The following is a 21,322-nucleotide window of genomic DNA, read 5'->3' as shown; positions in this document are numbered from 1 at the left end:
TTGGTGGTGCAGGGTAGCTTCCAGGCAAACTGATGGGAAGGTTTGGACAGGTTACGTATCACGAAGGTTGGCCTTGTGGGCAGAAAATGTGCAGAACAATTAAAACTAACACTGTGAAATGCCACGAAACACTTCAGATGGATTTTGAAAGGTAGTACCAGGTCCACTCACATTTATCCTGCTCCAATAACTGACAATACTTTAGCAGAAGATACAACATAAAAATATCTCACAGTTGATTTTGTGGTTATGCAGCCTCTATCGTGAAGAAATTAATGTGATTAGTGGTTGAAAATTGTGTTTTAATCATGTCATACACAAGGGAAAAAAGGCAGATTTTAAGGGCCTTGGGTGTTGTCTTTTACTTCGGCACAGGAGCACAGAAACCAGTATAGGTCTGCTCAAGGCGGACCTAGAATGTTGTATCTGAACCAACTATCCGTGATGTCAAAGACAGCTTCCTACTCAGCATTGAATGGAGTCACAGTGCATCAAAAGGATACCTTATAGCTTTGTCTCGTTTGTGAGGGGAAACTTGTCTGTGTCTGTCAGGTGTTTTTTGGCTCTTCACTGTCAATGAGGACCAAAGGTAGGTAAAAAGCTGTAAATACTACAGGGAAAACTTCGCCTTTGTCTGGCCCCAGTACATATTCTGTAGCAGCTGTCTTTCCAAGCACACATGCAGTTGTTGAGATATGAGAATAATTAAAACATGACACAGTATAAGCAAACAAGCTGGAGAAGGATATTTCAGGGAGGACTCCCAAACACAGGACTGCACAATCAACCTGCCATAACCTATTTCCGGGGTATTTGGTACATCTCCCATTCTCAAGCCTTGCTTTCATTTTTTATCATTGAATCATAGAATTTTGGGGGTTGGAAGGGACCTTTAGAGGTCATCCAGCCCAACCCCCTCTGCAATGAGCAGGGACAGCTTTAACCAGATCAGGTTGCTCAGAGCCCCGTCCAACCTGACCTTGAATGTTGCCAGGGATGGGGCCTCCACTACCTCTCTGGGCAACCTGTTCCAGTGCTTCACCACCCCCACTGTAAAAAATTTCTTTCTTATGTCTAGTCTAAATCTATTCTTCTTTAGCTTAAATGCATTATTCCTTGTCTGCTGAGGGGGATGGTGCTTCTCCATATAGCCTATAGTGAATTGGTGAAAATGACTTGTTGATACCAATCACATATGAGCAGCAGCATTATTACTGTAGTAGGTCAATGTGAGAGAATTTGTTTTCTTAAATCAACTGCTCCCCACTGTCCTGACTAATTAATAACTTCAAGAAATGAAAATACAATCCACTCAGCAGCTGAAGTAATCTCAAACATTGTTAGTTCTAGCTTTCCTTTCATTGTATGAGATATTTTGCTATATAAAATTGAAATAAATAATATGAGTCAACCTAACCTTCTCAAAGGCTAGTGTGGTTTGGTTTTGATAAACAGTTGGGTGAGTGTTGTGGTAAATTCACAGTGCCTATACATTATGCATTAATGGTAAAATGACAAACTATTTTTACTCATTCTTTTATAGAAATACAACAAAAGAAAAAGCAATACATTAAAAAAACAAAACAAACAAAAAACCCAGAACAGTTTTTAGAAAAATAACTCGCCCTACCCCAAATCCAGCTTCAGTTTATGCTCTAATTCATATACATTACTATATTACATATAACATATTACTGTATTTCACATTCACTGAGAATCACAAGCCTTTGCTTAAACACTGAGATCATACATATTTTTGTTCTAAACTTATTCCTTGGTTCCATGTAGTAGGACTAATTCCAGGCCAACCCTTAATTATCAAGGTAGGGTTTGCTTCAGTGCCTTCTTGAGTAAAATCAGTTCCTTTAATGCTTCCATTTCTTCCCAGAAAATACTGAAGTAGGATGCACAATGTAAGTATGGCTTGAGTTCTGTCACTGGAGCAAGGTATTTTGAGGGTAGCCATTCAAAAATAAATGTATTCTGTGTTTGCTCATGGATCTCACAGGTGCCTTTCTTCTGGGGATGTCTAAGGCTAAAAAACACTTTCCTGCCTTTGCAAGTAGACCTTTACTCCCTCTAACCCATCCATAGGTCCGCTTGACATCGACCTGGCTGACATGGTCCTGCCAGAGAATAAGCTTTCCCTTCTGGTTTCCAAACTGTCGCTGAGCAGTACCTTAGGGCGAAACACTTGCATGAATTTCTGGTAAAATTCTTTGGATGCAAAATAATAAATGAAGGGGTCTATGCAGTTGTTGAAGCAACTGAGGCACAAGGTGAGCTTGTAGGCAGGATACAAACCCCTGCCATAAAATAGGCGGACAATCATATGCACAAGTAGGATAAAGTTATTGGGGGCGAAGCAAGTGATGAACACCAAAAGGACTATCATCGCCAGGTATATGGATCTAGTCTTCTGCCTGTTACCATATCTGTTCGATGTCTGAATAAGCTTCCGAATGGTGCCAATATAGCATCCAACTGTTACAACAAAAGGGATCAGGAAGAGCACGACAAATAGCGTGAGGAGAAAGGCTACCCAGGCTGTGAAGTTGGGCAGCATATCCCATTTGAGGACATCAAAACAGGTTATAATCCCCAATTCTTTCACTTCATAAGTCAGATCTGTGCTTTCTAGTGGGTAGAAGGCTAGTAGCAAGAAAATCCACATACCTAGGCAGGCAGCCAGGGCATATCTTTTTCTTCTCCACTTGATCAACTTCATGGGATATACTACACCCATGTACCTCTCAATGCTGATACAGGTCATGGTCAGTATGGAAGAATACATGTTAGAGTAGAACATCACGGTCACGAGGCTGCAAAGAGTCTTGCCAAAGCTCCAGTGATTTCTTTGGATGTGATAAGAAATCTGGAAGGGAAAACAGCTGGCCAGCATGAGATCTGTGATGCTTAGGTTGATCATGAAGATAACAGAGGGAGTTTTGGGTTTGATGTGCCAGCAGAGCACCCAAAGGGAGAACAAGTTGCCAGGGATACTAATCATAGCCACCAGTGTATACACAACTGGGAGGGTGATGGAGATAGCTCTATTCTGGAGCATTGCCAGCGTTTCAAAATCCAGGTGGGATCCGTTTTCAACCATTATTCACAAGGGGGTTGTTGATCCCTATAAGCCAGCTGGGTCATATCATGAACACTTGGCTTAAAAACCTAGAGAACAAATGTCAAGAGAGAAAAGCAATATGTCAAAACAGAAATTAAGAACCTACTTCTTCTATTAATTAAACTAAGAAAAAGCCCCATGTAGCTTGACAGATTATCTCTGAATGAACTGAATCCATTAAAATTATCCCCTGAAAACTCTCTCCTCCCTCTGAATCATGGTAATGTTCTACCAGTCTCACTTCTTCCTAGCTTTGAACAGCTACTTTTTCCCTGCTGAGTGACTTTCTGATACTTTTTGCAGTCTAGACACTATCACAGCTCTTACATTACTGTAACATAAATAAAATCACGTCACAAATTGAAATTAAATTGATGTCTGCATGAGAACACTATGCCATAGGATCGCCATAAGCTAAATCCATCCTATCTACTCTGCATGTCATGACCTCACTTGTAATACACAATATTTTCCAACTTTTTTTTGGTCCAACTAAACAGTGCTCCATTCCAAGTAAGCACTGGATTTTTTTAAAAAATTGGTTCCAACTGGGGAAAGGAGAACATGCAATCAGTTATTCTTGGTATATTCATGATACAAACAGAATATAAGGAAAACACCATGTATAATTGAGAACCAGGGACAGATTGCAGTTGCTTGGACTGGTTTATGGGCTGAAGGAACTAGGCTAAAGAAGTAACAAAGAAGTAACAAGGCCTCTTCTAACAAAAAAAAAAAGCTATTGAGTTTCAATTTCTGCAAGATGTAAGTTATTAAAAAAATGTTCAGTTTGCAGCTGTCTTATTGGCATCACCTGTAATTCTGCAAAATTAGTTTCAGTTTTGCAGTCTGCAAAGCAAAACCATGCTTTCACTGTCTGGCCTATATAGATCTTTCTTGGCAGATGCAATAGCTTATGGTTTAGCTTATTTATTTTATACAGTGTAGCAGCATTTAGCAGCTGCAAACAAGAACTCGTGCCTCAATGTGCTACATGCATGTGTACTTACTTTCTTTAAGCTCCAAGTACAGAGATGCAGTTTCACAAAAATACAGGGTTGAAAAAGTGAAGAAATGGCAATGAATGACCAGAAAGGCAGAGGACAGAGCAACAGTAAGTTCTGTGAAGAGTGGCGATAGGGGCCTGAAAAGGGTGCCAGGCCAAGTCAGCCAATAACTTTTGGGCACATCTATGCTGCTTAATAAAAGAGGAGCAGAGAGCAGGTTCAGGCACACACTCCTATTTGTGGACTCTGATCACCTGCACTGTTTAATCCAAGTGTCTCTTTGCAAGACACACCTGCTGTAGGGGGTTAGATTAAAAAAACATAGGTGCCAGTCAGTTGGTGTCACTTAACCTCAGATCTAGTTAAATAAGACCTGTAATTTAGTTGTGTGGTCATAGCCTGTGAGCAGTGTAACAGGTCAGTCCCTCAGAGAGGTCAGCCCTCGGTGCTGACTAACTCTAGCTGGAAATAACCATTCTGACAAAACCTGTGATTTCTGACAGAGGCTCTTACTGAATAACTTGCTAGACCTTTCACAAAATAACTGTTTATGATTCCGGAGACCTGACAAAGGTGAAGTCTCTAATGATGGCTGTAGTACAGCAGAGATACTCAACTCTCAAAATAAAGTGAATGCAGCAGCAGAAAAAGCACAGCTACAGCAGCAAGAAGCTCAGTGGGAGCTTATATCTGTTGTTTCTTGACCTGATCAATTTGACATAGTGCTTCAAATGTCAGCTAAAAATATTCAGAAGTAGTGAGAGTCAGTATCAAATGAATGATGTTAACTAATGTTGCCAGTCTTTCAGGAGCTTCTAGCTGAGCTGTTGGAAGCTCAGAAAGAGGCACAAGAAAATAGGAATTGCAAAGAAGTCAGAGATGTGTTCCTAATATATCATGCACATGACACAGAGCAAACATGTTCCAAGTAATGAGCACATCACATGATCACAACTGCAAAAGCCCCTTTGAGCCAAATCCATTGCAGATGAATTTCTGTTCTTGTCAGTGGAGCTATATCAAGAATGAAACTAACTCTTCAGTTTTCAGAGGAACTTGAAAAAGCACTCACTGATACAAAGTTCTTGGGAAAAAACCCTAATGCTATCTAGTTCAACTCTTCTATCCTTGACTTACCATAGTAAATACCTGTTAATGAACTCTATTGCCTCAACATCGTTCTCAAGTGACTTTTGTGCCTAACAACCCTAAACTTCCAAAAACAAACAGAAAATGTTTATCTATATCAAAGTATCTACAGAGCTCTAATAATATGCCTTTGCAAGTGAAACATATTTGTTCTCACAGGCTAAGGGATCTCACCCTTAGCTACTATTCCTATAGAAATTGTATGTACTTGGGAGGTAGGAGTGTAGGTGAAAATTTCCATTAAATCCGTCACATTGGTCCTAAAGCTATTGAATACCTCTCACATTTGGTTTTGTTTTAGGACTAATCGCAAATGTATTTTCTTCTGCACTTGCTTTTTCTGAGAGCACATCCTGATAAGAACGAGATAAAAAAATGCATGCATAGATGCTGCAGTATGAAAAACAGTGTCAGGATTCGTGGCCTGGCAAAAAGCAAATTTTATGCACTTGTGGAACACTGCCATCAGGAAAATGCAAGTACCTCCCAAATTTAGGCATCCCTTGAATAGGTGTTGAAAGGCACCAGGCTTTGTGGTTAGGTGCCTACAAGAGCTCTCCAAAAAGGGTATGTCCCCTTGGTGTGGTTTTCAGTAAGGAAGATGTCCATCCAGAGGAGCAAAAGAGGAACTATGTGATGGTTCCTTAGTGTCTTCTGCAGGGGAGGAGGGGGCATGCAAAGCACAAAAGACTGTTGTTGCAAGTCATTCTCAAGGGCAAATAGCCTCTTGGGGAAATGTGGAGTACAGAAAATCCTCCTTCCAACTTTGCCTTTCCTTTTGTTAAATCCTTCTGGGGCTCTAATCCTGAATTCCTTGTTCATGAAAGCCTGGGCTAGCAGAAATTCCTGCTCTGAGTCACCCTTGTGAAGGTTTGCTTTTTAAATGCTCAGGTTAAGCTGCTGGAACCACAATGTGGCATTTCAACATACTTTCCCTCTCCCATTATTGTGTCTATTTGGGTTTAGTTAAGGCTGTATTTATATTTTTGTCCTGTTCAGGGTAACATTATGTCCTGCCCTCACTGCAACCACAGTCTCTGTCTGTCTTTTGTGGTTTAACTTGAAAATGTCATAAACCAAGTGAGAGGGTAATCTTTATGAGGATTAGAATTAGATTCCCCTTACATTTTATGAGTTGCTTCCTTTCAATTTCAAGTTTCCAATACAATTCCAATCTGTGGAGCTTGCATGGATTCTCTGCAAGAGAAACTTTGCTGCAGGGTAATTTTAAAACATCAACCCTCAGCTAAGGTTTCATGTGCATAATCTGTAAAATTATAGTTCTGTTACATAAATGACCCTGTTAGAAAGACATGGTTTTGCTTTTATTTTGGGGACACCTATATTCAAACTACAACAGACAAATAGATGTACAAGTAGACTGAAACAAAAACTCATTAAGGATTATTCAAGTGAGAAGATCCAGTCTTGTTGCCATTTACATCAGTCCTCAAGCTTCTGACATAGAAAGAGAAATGTTAAGCTTTTCTGTTTGCCTCATTTCTGAAACATTTAGTGGGTGGATGCACTTTAGTTTTGTATTAGGTACTAAGAACACCTACGGCCTCTGGAGTAACCCTTGCTAAATCCAGGTAGGATTTTTTTGCTCCTCTTTGTACTCACTGGCTCGTGGCACTGTGGACAGAAAGCTCACTTGGAAATTCAGTAACGCCAGCCAGGTTTTTGTCCAAGCTGTAACCATGAGCAAAGGTGACAGCTGCTTAGTGCCTTTTTGACAGAAATGGTGATTCCTTTCCCTTCAATTGACAAAAGATGACAAATAAAACATTAAAGAGTGTCCTGAAAATCAAACAGTAAAAAATCAGAAGAGGACTGTGTTATTTCTTTGCCATGGAAGAGTAACAATAGAGATGTGTCTACTTTCTCTTTAGGGGACTACTAAATAAAACTGATGTGTTCCCTCTCTCACATCTATTCTCTTCCTGTTGTCGATGTCAAGCACACCTGTGAAAAAGACTGGAAAGTCTGTGAGCCAAGTGAAAACCAGAATTAACCATTTTATTAAAAGTTTTGTGATTAGTTTTGTGATTTGAGATGGAAAAATAAATCTCAAATCATATCATGCAGCAGAAAGCCTTCCAAAACCTGTTTCATAATTTTTGGTTCACTACCTGTCAAAGAACTATTGTGTAGAATAAAAAGGTCTTATTTCATAAATTCTTTGACATTGTTACACTTTTGGAAAGACACCCTTCTAGCTGAAGAATGTAGGGTGGCATGTTTCAGATTACAGGAAAAACACACTGAAATGCAAATTCAACTCAATGGCGAACATTCAGAACGAAGCAAAATGAAAGCACAGATTTTATTCTAAGCACTTAGAGAAATCATATTAACAGTTTTTAATCAACACAAATGTGGCTGAAGAATGTATTTTGGTTTTTTTCAAAAGACTGCATTTTTTGAAAATGAAATTTATTTTTTTACTTGCTCAGTTTAATACTATTACAAAGTAGTAACAAGAGCTAAAGGGTTAGGACAGTTTATGTCTACCTAAATGTAGCTAAAACTGGTGAAAATTTAGGGATCCTCAGTGTGCAGTGTTCCTGCTGGGGATTCAACCCTTCCTGGACTGTCTGAATTGCTAGTGAGATGAAAGAATATTAGACAAGCACAGAAAACAGACACTTAATTTCTATTGTAGACTCAGTATGAGGAGAAGAAGGAGCTGGAAAGGCAAGGAGTCAGGAGCCAGTCATCCTGAGTTGTGGGAAAAGTGACAAACACTTTGATATTTAGATAGAGTAAGGGGTTTTAATATGAGGAACAAGAAGAAAAAGTGGCCTTGTGTAACACATCTTAATTATTGTTCCTAAAGCATCATTGATGCGATTCAGAGAAACACTTCTGCAAATGTTCAAGTTCACCAAACTGAGGAATGTAAATGAGTGCATCTCTGACTGTGTGTTCCTTAAACTGAACGTGGACTTTACCGAAAGAGGCTGCAGGTTTTGTCTGGATGGTTCTTTCTCACCCTTGCAATAAGCTTTCATGCAAATTTTAGCTTGTAGGGTTACATTTCTACATCTCCAAAAGCCAAGGGTTTGGTTCAGTCAGTCAAGATCTGAACCTAAGTCTTCTAAGAAAACTCTTTGTATTGTGCCTTCCCTGTTCTTTTTGCCGTTTTCTTTTTTTTTCTGTTGTTTTGTTCTTAGTATCATTATTGCAAAGATCAGAAACTGTTGCTCAGCCCGAGTTATGTTATCACAAAGACATTGTTTCACAGTAGACTTTAGTTTATCTTCTTTTAAGTATAAATACATTCGGGAAACTAGTCTTCCACCCTCTGTGCACTTATGTGTACAAATATTTCTGAGCAAACAAAACAAATCTGAAAACGTCTAACTAGCTGCAATATTCCTGACCTTCTGTGTAATTTAGATTTAGGAAAATAAAATTATTCTTTATTTCTTATTTTTCACCAATGATTATTCAGATAAAGGACACAAGAAAACAATACATATGCCTTCACTGCAAAAGATGGCATATTTTTTACAATGAAGGAGTTACTTTATAATCACTATTTCAATCAAAAAATCTTGCGGAGACAAACTTCAGTCTTTATCTTAGTACACCTAGTCAAAGTAAACCCTATGGTGGTTATATCTCTGACCTCAAATAGTTAGGGCAAGGTAAAACAAGAGTGTCTTCTCTCCACAAGTATTTCACACTGAGAGGTAAAAAAAACCTCTATTTTTCAGTAAGAAAATGTAGAAGCATTACCAGCTTTAGTGTAGTGAAAGGGTACTTACCTGTTGAGCTTGTTAGCTATATCAATCTAGACGAAAGCAGCTTTACACAAAAGTGAAGAAAAATAATCCTATTATTTCTGCCTATTAGAGAGTGCTTCTCTTCTCCAGCCTGAGAGAGTGCAAGTGGGCAGTTTCCAAGGTTCAGCCAAAGAAGTCTTACTAAGTGTGAAATCTAAATATACAGGTGAAGGCAAAGATACATTACAAGGGAATACTGTACCGATTCTTCAGAACTAGCTAAGTAGCAAAATTAACTGTACATAGCTACCTTTACATTTCCTGCGTCTGCCCTGGACTATGCAGTTTTGCTAATACTTGAATTTTAGTTCACTTGAACCTTCACCTTTGCTAACCATAAATTAGCAAAATCAGGATTCTGTGCTGGTGTTAGCAATGTTCATCCTAATTTAGATAAGGTTTGCATAAGCACAGCCACTATCGTCTGTGTCAATAATCCTGTTCAGAGTGAAACTAGTCAATGTGGTCTTCAAAAAGTTCATTTCTGCAGTAGTCAGGTTTATGCAAAGAGGAAGGCTGTGGGCCAGTATTGACAAAAACCTCTCAGCACCTGAAGTGTGATTCTATGAATTTAAGTGCTAGTTACACTACAAAATGAATCAGTTTGCAGTTATCTTTACTGTGTGCAATACAGTCAACTTTTAAAAATTCTGTGAGCAAAACCTTAGGTCAATTGAAATCCAACTTGTGTAACTCCATTGTTAGATTTTTTAGGCTGGTTTAAATTTCAGTCAGAGTGAGCATCCTAAACTGGATTTAAAGAGGTTCCAGTTTATGGGCCAATAGCTAGAATATTATATGTATGTTGGTCTTTCCTACATGCACAGACTTTGTAAGCTTATTTTTTTCAAGCCTGATATTTTTAAAAGGATTAGCAAAGCTAAGGCAACCCCTTTTAAGAATTCAACATAACAGCCCAGGAATTCATTCTACAGGAGATACACTCCTCTGCCATCAGTGCCCATGTGCATGCTTTTATTTCCCAACAGCACAAGGTAACTTGCCTCTTGGTGAAATAATGCTGTCTTGCACATATCATGGAGGAAGAACATGCATGCAAGCAGTTACTGAAATATTGCTGACGCCTAGCGGGGAACCTTCATTTGGCCGCATTTTTTGTTAGATGGTGCATGGCCATGGACAACCAGCTCTCAAAGCTCCTTTTAACCATTCTGGTGGACATCCTGAGTAGTGCAAAGTTATCCTGTGCCAGAGGACCCTCCTGCAGGTAGCTTGACCGTAAACTACTCTTACACAATATTGAGTTATATCAAGATGATGAAGATTTATGTTTTTATAGAACTTTGACCACAGAAGGTGCCTGATCAAGTCTAAATTTAAATAACATATGAACTCTTTTCCTTTATAGCTTTAAATCTTTCAAATATTTTCCATGTCCAGGATTGACAGACAATGGCTTCCAGCCTGAAGTTACTTCCTACTACAAGTAATTGCCTCACATAGCTGTTGTGAATGTTGCAGGAAAAAACGTAGTCAATCATTTCCTTTCTGACCTCAAATGCCAGGAAAAGAAGTAACAGTTTGTTTGCACAAGGTGTTTGTGGTAGACAATATGACAGATTCCCAACAAAGAATCCCTCAATCTTCAGAAAACTGTATGGTCTTACACTGAATCTGTATGGTCTGACTGACATTTTACAGCAAACATACACACACACACACAAAAACATATGTGTGTGTATATATCTATTCTATTTGAAATCTGTACTTTCTATCTTTTCATCTCTCTTTTCTGTGAAACTCTTTTCGAATATTTCCTCTCCTGTTTAGTCCACAAAGGAATTGAGGTAGAGCTGAATGCGTGTTTTTGAAGATTATCTTTAGAGATTAAAAAAAAAGCAAAAAAAAAGCTTGCACATTGCTTTTTCTTGCATTTGCACTAAGAATATGACTGTCTGTAGCTGTTGATCGATTTAACATATGGTGCAGTCCATAAACAGGACAGTCAACCAAGTTTTGCAGGTGTAGCTGAAAGGATAATTTGACATGGTATTTGGGAAATGTTTTGAGAAAAGAATGCAGGGTAATTCTAATGTTCATGTAATGTATTGGGGCCAGAAATTGGAAACAGTATTGTTAGGGGTGAGTCAAAGAACTTGGCTGAGCATGTAGGCTGCCTTCAGATAGGCCTTCTTCCACTAGTTAGTCTCAGTATGTACAAAACCTCTTACTACCTCCTAGATAAGTAGACATGTCCCAAAAAGCCCACGCTGGATCCGTAACAACTGGTGACTTGTAAATACAGGCTGAATTATTGTTCCTCTTGTTAAGTAAGTTCTATATGAATATGCAGCTCTTTTTCCAGAGCAGTAGCATTAAGTAGCAGAATTTGGGTATAGCTGGTGCTTTTCTTGCCTGGTCCTTGCTACAGCCATAGATTTAGCATCTGTAGAAATATAAGTGCCTATTTTAGGGTGAGTTGGAAAGTGTGGATGCCACTGACTGTACTGAGTGGATCTCCAGCGACTGTAACAGGCTCTTAAGCAGTGACTTCCCTTGTAAATTCAGGTGTTTGAAGCTGAATCCAGCCCATTTTAAACATCTCGTTGATTCAGATCCTGGTTTCCTGGAGACTGGTAATTGCCTGGATTCTGTCAAAATCTGAACTAGTCCACTAAAACATATTTGTCCTCTTTCACACTTGGACTGTTCAGCTGCCATTTTAAAATGACCAAGCCAACTTCCATGTGAAAATGAATTGGCACAGAATAGGGCCAAATGTATGATTTTACCTGCACCTGTCTTCTTCCACCTGTGTGTCAAAACCTACAGTCAGTTTTACATGATCCTAAACCTGTTTGTGTAGCAAAGATGCCACAGCTGGGACTCAGAATAAAAATTATTTTGTCTTCTGTTGGTCCTGCTTCTGTACTTGCTCATCTCATCTCATTTATTTTTATTGACAGCCCACCTACAGGACTGACTGCTCTACTCTCTCCCCAGATGCCTTCTGCAACGTAGTGGTGGTGAACTCCTGGCAGACTGCGTGTTCTCCTGGCTCACATGTCAGTTAGAAGTGATTCTCACATCAGCACTAGTGAAAACAGTCTTGGCTGAAAAATGCGTGAGACCAGGGGCTCTGTAGGAGCTAAAATGACATGCACTTGGCAGCTTTCTCCCATATCTGATTCTCTGCTCCTGAAAGGGCAAGAAGAGCTAGATATACAGAAAGAATGAGCCTTGCTTCCTGTCAAACTGTGCCTCTTACTGGAAGGCTTTGATACAAAAAATGGGCTGCTGGAAGATCTTTTGTATGGTTGGAATGGATATTGTGTCCACTCATTTCCCTGGACCCCCTGTCAATACCCGCTGAAAATAGGTAACCGCATGTGTTTCAGGAGGAGAGGTGTGCCTGGGCTGATGAAGGGCCAGTAGGCAGCAATGTATGCAATTCAAGGCAGTGGGAAATGTGTGAGCTCTGTGGTTGTCTCCTTGCTCCCTAGTGCTTTGGACAATGCTTCCCAGCCTTGCCTCACGGGAGCAGTGGTTGGGGATCACCTCTGGTGAGAAGTCATGAGAAGTCTTGCTCTGTCACAACTCCTTCCTTTGCACAGTTTCTCTTACTGATTATTGTCACAGCTCAGAGTGCGAACCCTGAATCATATCTGTTCTACTGAGCTATATTACACCGTGTTTTTCCTGAGTGGTGTTCAGGTGCCTATGTATATGGTCTTACAAATGGTTGTGATTCTCTGCTAGAGAAAGTTTCTTAATTTTTTTCAACGTTACCATCAGCAGTCAATAGTATTCAAGCTGCAGACATGGGGTACCCTGGCTGATTCTGCCTTTTAATTATGGTCATATCATGATCAGAGCATGTGTCACTAGGACAGCCATGTATCGCCTGCCTCTATCTTAGAGGAGCAACTTAGGGCACATGCAGTACCGCTATGGAGCCCAGATGCCATGACCAGGATTCATTTATCTCGGGACCAGTCCTGCAGGTCTGGTATTCGTGCAACTTCCAGTGAAGTCTGAGGCAGCTCTGTGTGGTGCATGCACATCACCTCAGAGCTCTTTGCTTGGTACGTAGAAGCCAGCTCACCCTGTCAGAGCTCATGCAAACTCATGTCATTCACATGCTGAAAGAACTGAAAATGGGCTTCCCTGCAAAAGCTCATGGCTTTTGTTGAGCATCGATAACTGCAGCTGTACTGCTTGTGGCTGGCACAAGGCAGAGTATAAATTCAAACATGCCTGAACAGTGCTGAGCAGATGTATACAAAGGCACAGCGCGCATGTAACAGGAACCTCAGAAACAGCTAACTACAGGAGCAGATATACTGCATGACCTAGTTTTAAAAGCAGTGTTATATATGCACACAAAGGAAAAAGAAAGATACAACATAATTATAATTTTTTCCCTGACTTACCACTTCACACTTTTTTCCTGACTTCTCTTCAGTTTGGCAATTTGATACCAGTTAGAGGTATGACTGGTAACATACCAGAAGTGGCGATTATAAAATGGGAAAAAAAAAGATTTCTAACAAAAGCTTCATCTCTTGTTCAGTTTCTTTGTGACTGCTTGAGCTATCACACTAATACAAGGAGATACAACAGGAATAGCACCCTGAAACCACATCTGCTCTTGTTTCATTCTTCTGAAAGTCCTCCTTGAGTGCAGGTGAGACATCAGGTCAAGTTCAGCTCTTCAGCTTAACCAAACTGCAAGTGCTCTAGTATTCAGGCTTCGGTCTTCCTCTCAAGTCCTCACCATGCTTAAGTAACTTAAATGCATAAATAAGACAAAAATTGGATTCTATCCTTGTCGAACATATTCTTTCTGCGTTGAGAAGTGTATAGGTGCCCTAATTATAGTCAAGATACATGCTGATATATTATTATATGAATGTTACCTGTAAATAATCACAGGCAGAAATCAAACGTGTTCTGCAGCTGGTTTTGTTGGGGGAGCTAGTCTCTGCTATCAACAGACAATACATTGCAACAGCTTGTTATTGGCTTTACTTGAGTGCCTCTTCATTGGTAGCAACATGCCCTGAGATATCTGGATCACTGCTGCTCTGCAAATCATTACTGGAATCTTGCAATCCTGAGAAATAATAATGAAAGTGAAGATGCTGTGCTTTGAAGAGTGTTATTTATTGACCTGTACCCTAAAATTAGTGTCTTAACCATAATTTTTATGACCTTGGCATTTAGCTCTGACTTAATAGAGCTAATTATGGGTATTCCATTTGTGAACAGTCTGTATCTCACAACCTCTTCTACTACATATATCTGTGGTCTGCTATTTTTAAGTGTATGGGAAAGCAAACACATTCTTGCAATGTAAGCAAAAGTGTGAATCCATATCTCACCAGGCACTCCATGTATTTGTTCTCACTCATAGAGACCAAGGAGGTTGCTTACCTCTCTGGGATAAAGATTTGCAAAACAGCTCCAGGTTACCATGTGAGAAAGTATATTCATTACTATACCATAAGACATACTATACTACAGCCAATATACTACCACCTTATACCCTACTTTGTCTCTGCCGTGAGTTGTCTGCTTGCTCACATGCTTAAGGTAAATAAACACAGCTGAGATATTTTAAATGGTGACCACATGCAAGCAGCACAGGCTGGTATGAGGTGAGAGCAGCCTTAGCATGATTCTGATGTAGGCAGCGCCTCAGGACAGGGTACAGCAGCAAAATAAAGGAGAGGTGGGAAGCCATCATGGGGACAGGTAAGCATTCTTATTTATCCAACTTCTAAAATGAATATTATGGATGAGATATTATTATGATAATATATGATATAATATTATATATTCAATATTCTATATTAAACATAATTTATATGATATAGGTATGCTATAAATATTTTTTTCACTGGTACCACAAACTGAAATACCTATAAACCCCATAATCAACACCCTAGGTGCTAGAATTTCTCTCTTTTATCCAATGATGTTTTTGCTTGTGTTACTGATTTATCATATATATATGTGTGTGTGTACATATATATGTGCACAATATTATATATCTTATGATATTATATTGTATGATCATATATAATAATATATTATATAATTTTCTTTTTTCATAGTATAGCTACAATTTTAACATTCTTCTGGTTTTAAACTTTTTTTCATGACTACAAGTGAAATTTCTAAGCCATTTGGATATTATGTGTTAGTAGAATAAACCTTTAAATGAAAGGAAAGCAATCCTACAACAGAAGTGCTCCAAGTCCTAATGTAAAAAATGCTCAGAATAAATTTAAAGTTTGAGTTTCACTGGTCCAAAACATTATAGAAAAAAATGTCAGCTCCAGAGCTCAGCCAGTCTTAAAGAGAATTTCCTTTTAAGGTGACACCTAAAATTCAACCACCCGGAAAAGTATACTAAGTCTGTGAAATGCAGTGACAAGGACAAATACACAAAACTCCATTAGTTTTTTAAAATATTCTTAGCTTAACCCTTAGACTGGAGAACTTAGAACTTTTAAAGTTTTATCATAAAACAAATCCATGTATTTTAAATGTAAGCTTTAGGTGATTCCAAACTTAACTATATACATAAGGTCTGGTGTGACTCAGTCTTCAGTGAGGTGCCACACACTGTGGCAGCTAATTAATTGCCCTTAATTAATCATCTTCTGGCTGTGGATCGAACTATTGAGGTTTAGCTGAGGTCCACCTGAGGCTGGCGTCTAACCTCGAGGGAAATATATGGCTTTGTCAGAGCAAGAAGGGGGGCCCCTGGGTGGCATGGGCTCTTAAAAAGAGTACAGGATAGAGAGGAACTTGACTGTGGTGAGAATTCAGGTGTGGGAAAAGAAAATGCAATATTCTTACCCTCTGGCACTTCAAAATGACAAAACACTCTTCCCTTCACCCGAACAGTTGAAAAGGAAAAGGAAATTAAACTCTTCATGTTCTGCTAAAACCTACTAACAAATAAACAATAAAACGAATGCAATAATCCAGCAGAAAAGAAATAAGCCGAAGAAACTTGCAAGCACACCGTAAAGGAGCAGTCCCACCACAGATGAGCAGTCTCTGCCTTTCTGAGGAGAATGGACATTTACTGACAGAGGAATGGCAAGCTGGAGAAAAAGCTCCTACAGATGGGAGGTCCTTCAGTAGCACAGATTAAAATACCACCTGATAAAAAAAAGAGAGAAATTCTAACCCTTGGGGAGCTGATTAGATCTTATAGAATCTTAAAGAGCTTTATAGATCTTACAGAATCATAGAATCATTTAGGTTGGAAAAGAACTTTAAGGTCATTGAGTCCAACCGTTAACTTATCGCTACCAATCTACCACTAAACCACGTCCTAAGCGCCACATCTACACATCTTTTAAATACCTCCAGGGGTGGTGACTCAACCACTTCCCTGGGCAGCCTGGTCCAATGTTGATGACCCATTCAGTGAAGAAAGTTTTCCTAATACCCAGTCTAAACCTCCCCTGGCACAACTTGAGGCCATTTCCTCATGTCCTATTGCTTGTTACTTGGGAAAAGAGGCCAACACCCACCTCGCTCCAACCTCCTTTTGGGTAGCTGTAGAGAGCTATTTCAGTTTGTGTGGAAACTGCCCATTGGAGTTGAAGCTGTGAAATTCATGGCATACGTAAAGACAAACTCTAAGGTAGTTTTGAAGACTGGTATAATTATGCTCCGATAAGATACTGATAACAATAGAGCAGCAGGAGACAGTTCTTTAGAGGCAAAATTTGGGTTGTTAGGAGCCCTAGAGACCTCTAAGTAATGTGCTCTGAAATATTACTGCATCCCTGCAGCTTCAGTGTGTAACTTGAAAATGGATGCAGAAGAAAATGATATAAATGTACTAAGAATAAAGGAAATGTTTGGTGCAGATGGCACCGATTCAGGAAAATATGGTTTGACCTAAACCAAAACAGGCCAAGGCTTCTGTTACTAAAAGTTAAGGTTATAGTTTTTAAACTAAAGACTAGAGAAGGCCAACTGGCACAGAAAAGCATATAGTTCAGGATGACACGTACTTAGGGGTGGGAATGTTATTAAATCCTCTGTATTCTTAGAAAAAAGGACAGGAAAAGTTATTAATAAAGTCCAGGAAGGAACTGGACAAACAGTTTCTATGTGTGAAGTGTATGAAACAGATCATGCAAAACAGGCAGGAAAAAAAAAAAAAAATTTGTGTCTCTACAGATACATAAAAAGTGTAAAAATGCTGAGGCTGATTTCCCTGGCTTTCAGATGGGAATCTGACCTAATTTAGGCATCTGAGAAGTCAGACGAAAGAAAGTAACTGTTGGAAATGGTATGGCCAGGGCACGCACTGATATAGCCCTGACAAAATAGGCTGTGTCACTGAAGGATCAGTACAATTACAGGAAGGTTCGTGTCACATCCAGTAAACAATTCAGCTGTATCAACAGATGAGACAGAATTTCCATGGGCTGAAAGCTGTAATTGCAGGACTGTATCATCAGTCACATAACGAGGATGGTAAATGTGGCAGTGATGTGCTTGGGACAGAAAAACAGCTGTGAGAGCAAACAATACGGAAATAACAAAACCCTTCAAGTACCCCTAAACAAACTGGGCATGTGTGCCGAGGTGTGATGTGTGTGTTCAGGCACTACAAGTGTGACTCCTCGTGGAAACCACCCATGCAAGATCCAGAGGGGAGCTCCTCGCAAGATGAGGACAAGCAGCTCTTGACTCAGGCCTCTGTTATCCTGAGCCTCCGCAGTGGCAGGAGCACTGACCTGAGGTCTCCTGCTCCCCCGTCAGGACACCCAAGAGCTTTGGTCTATAGCCTATGACAAATAAATTTCTACAACTTCAGCTGCTTAATTAAAAAAATAATATTCTATGTCTGTGTGTGGGCTTTGACCCTACCTGTGCTTAGTGGATATGTCTAAGGAGACAGAGTTTTTCCTTTGCTTTTTTTTTTCTGGACCCTTAAAGTGCTTGGGTGGAAGATACACACCAGGCTGTTGCTTTGGGCCATTGACACAAGCAGCGCTGGATAACGGCAAAGCCCAGCAGAGAGGGGAGCCTGCTGGTGAGCCTGGCCCTTTGCTACATTGGTACAGAATTAGGTCTTGGAGAAATACCAAGGGAAATCCTAATATCACCGAAGAATCCCTTTTCTTCTTAAAAACACCTTCTCCTGTCCCCAGAAGAGCAGCTGCTCTGACTGAAGGTAGAGAGGGCCCTTAGCTGGTACTCTGAGTGTTGCTTGGCACTAATAAACCACTTGCACTTGGCGCCATTCTCTGCTGCGGAGGTCGGCTGGCCAGGGACAGCCCCTGCCTAGGCTATCAGGCTTCTTCAGCAGGGCCATGGCATGCAGCCTGCCTACTCGCAATGGTCCTGGCTGCTGAGCCGTGCTCGGGAGCCAGTGGGGAGAAGTCAGCTAGCACAAATCAAATCTGCACCAGGGAGCCTTCTTGCAAGCTAATGGTGCAGAGAAGCATGTTCCAGTGACTGAAAACTTTCCCTGGAGCTGATTAATCTATTAGCATCGATATAACATAAAACCACAACTTGTTGGCCCCAAAGCAATGTATAATACATGGAAATATCTGATGAGAAATGAGACTTGGTAAAGAACGGCAAGCTTGAAACCAGGGCTTTCATGAGGGCTCCTCTATTAGAAGGTTTTGGTTCCCCCTTTCACTCTCTTATAGTGCCATAGATCTCGAAGGAGAATTGCTGCTGGGAGCTCCTTCACTGGCAGGCATGTGATGCTTTGGCAGTGGCTGAAATGTGATCGCAGCCCCCACAGCAGCCACCTTCTCTTCTGAAACCCCAAGAATGCCCTCAGCTTCCTGGGAGTAGAGACAGGACAGTGCTTTTGAAAACACAACCTGCTCCTCTGCCCGCTGTGAATGAAGATCAGCACCAAGTACTTTCTTGCTTCTCTTTCTGAGAATTTTTAATTTTTGCTTCTACTTAGTTCCCAGCTCTGTTTCGGGACCCATGGCTCGTGCTTGATCATGGGAAGTTCAGGGGCTCAGGGCCATCTCAGGGTTTTCCCACAGACCTGCCAAGCCTACGCTCTCCCCAGCCATGCTGAAATCACCTGAGGCTGGGGCACGGTTTCTGCACGTGCAGGTGGTGGCCAGCCCGCCTCTCCATGCGGCATCAGCCAGGCTGTGGAGATGTCCACCAGGGCGTGCGAGGTGGAGTCACTGATGCCTGTGGTAGTCACTTAGCATTACCGCCCGTGTGAGGTTTAATGTGGTTTGGCAAGCAAATGGTGGAAAAAGCCAGTGTTTTGAAACTCACTCAGGGAACTGAAGGAAACAGGTCCAAGTCCTTTTTATGTTAAAATCTCAGCAAGTGTTTGTTGAGCACACAGAAGACATAAAGGCAATGTAAATTCCAGGAAAGCAGCTTTAGTATCCTTGCTTTTTCTGTGTTTCTCTGTCTCTTGCTCTGCTGCATTGTCATACACATATACAGAGAGGGAGAGAGGAAGAAAAGGAAAGCAGAGTTTTAAGCTTTAAAATAAATCAGTTTTCTTGAGGATTGGGGTTTAGTAAAGTTTGTGCATTACATTTTCATAACAGAGCCTGGAAAGGCAACATAAATTCTCACAACCCCTTCTAGCACCATCCATCCAGCCATGCAGGTGAGCAAAGCCATAGGGCTCTAACATCTCAGATACCAAAGATAAGAGTGCAGTGATAAAAGACATTTCATCACATGATGTGGGGAAAGTTTTTTACAAGTTAAGACTAGCTGCTCAGTGCAGGTTCCTCTTTCAATTCTCTGAAACTCTTTTAAAAAAATTACACACACACAAAAAACAAATTTCAAAAGCGGTTTCCTCAGTTCAAACCTCCCACCACTCCCACACCATCTCTATAGATGTTACCTCTAAGACGTACTATAAACTACACATAAAAGTTACTTGTGTTTGTACTGCATAGACTGATAGTTTTTAGAGCATTCTGTTATCTCATGTTATAAACTACCCTACACAAAACCCCAATGCTTGTAATTTAGTTTTGTTTATCTGTTTCTTTAATGTAAAAGAAATCTATCCTTTTTCTATTGAGACAAGTAGAAAGCGAAGACACCTAGCAATTCATCAGCTAAACCCTATCCTTTCTTTTTAAAGGTTATACAATCACAACAGGAAATATTTTGAAATGGTCACACTAATCACAAGACAAACTACTTTTTAGGCTGAACATGTGTTTATACTAGTCTCCTATTTTTAGGTCACATCACATGCCAACTCCTTGCCATTGCCATTTGTATTTTACTTATAGATGAAATAATAACTTTTGCAGTCTTCAAGAAAAATAAGATCAAACTTCATTCTTCCTTTGCTCTTACTTGCTATACTCAAATTCATAATCTGACAGAAGCGAAGAGTGAGAACTAGCTGGCTGACATTTAATTAAATGTCTGGCTTTTGTTTGCGTCATAGTTATTCCCTTTTTTTCTTGTTTCTTTAAGCATCTGCAGCAAAACAGTATTTAGGAAAGATGCTAATTTTGGCCTAAGTCCTCAAAAGGAATTAGACATCCAAATATTTTTGAGGAATCAGTCCTTAGCATTCCTGACTGTTTTCCATGCACCTTTCTGCAAAAGCAAGCTTGCCTCCTGCTGCCAAAACTGTCAAGGAAAAAGTAGCAACGATACTTTGACGAGGAGATCAGTATGTCAGTGACCTCTCTGCAATGGCACAATAACCAAAACACTATGACTTTCTAGATTAGAGAAAGGATCCACCTTATTTAACATGGCTGTGTAAAAGGATGGCTCTGGCACTCCAATAGCACTTCCAAAGTGCTGGGATGAAGTGGGCTGAGGACAACACCCACAACGAGCTTCCTCATTATCATTCCTGCAGAAAGCCATGTCAATAAGGACATGAAAATATTATTAACTTCTCTATATCTTTTTGTGAAAAGCCTCCTTGCAATAACAAGAGGTAGATGATTAAGAAGCAGGACTCTTCTGAGAGTTGACAAGACTGTAGGTTTGTCCTTGAGGATGATAATCAGATTGCCTTTGATTCCAGTGCGCTCTCTTTCACTTGCTTGATGCCTTTTAAAAAGTCACTTTCCTACTCCGATTTAATTTTCTTTTTTTAATAATACTAATACATTTGTACTGCTCAGTTGCCTCGATGATGATGGTTTAAGAAATATTAGTGTCTTGCCTTTGGAAATGCTCCAAGTGTTATAAGGAGAACGAGCAGCTTTTGAAATTGCCGGCATAGCACCTGCTTTTATTTAACTGAAGAAGCA

At 40.1% G+C, this 21,322-nt stretch overlaps 1 protein-coding gene across 1 annotated transcript in view; it reads right to left on the bottom strand.

Annotated features, from left to right (window-relative positions):
• Positions 1–946: 946 nt before the first annotated feature.
• The window catches only part of P2RY8 (P2Y receptor family member 8), a 31,218-nt gene continuing 10,842 nt past the window's right edge, over positions 947–21,322 (bottom strand). Inside the window, exon 2 of the mRNA XM_075713742.1 lies at positions 947–3,177. Coding sequence (XP_075569857.1) covers positions 2,036–3,109 — 1,074 coding nt within the window. The 5' untranslated portion in view covers positions 3,110–3,177 and the 3' untranslated portion in view covers positions 947–2,035. The remainder of the gene's footprint in view (positions 3,178–21,322) is intronic.

This window comes from Pelecanus crispus, chromosome 1, assembly GCF_030463565.1.
Source record: "Pelecanus crispus isolate bPelCri1 chromosome 1, bPelCri1.pri, whole genome shotgun sequence".
Classification (NCBI taxonomy): Eukaryota; Metazoa; Chordata; class Aves; order Pelecaniformes; family Pelecanidae; genus Pelecanus; species Pelecanus crispus.
The sequence above is the reverse complement of the archived record's forward strand: the minus strand, read 5'-3'. Positions and strand labels throughout refer to the sequence as shown.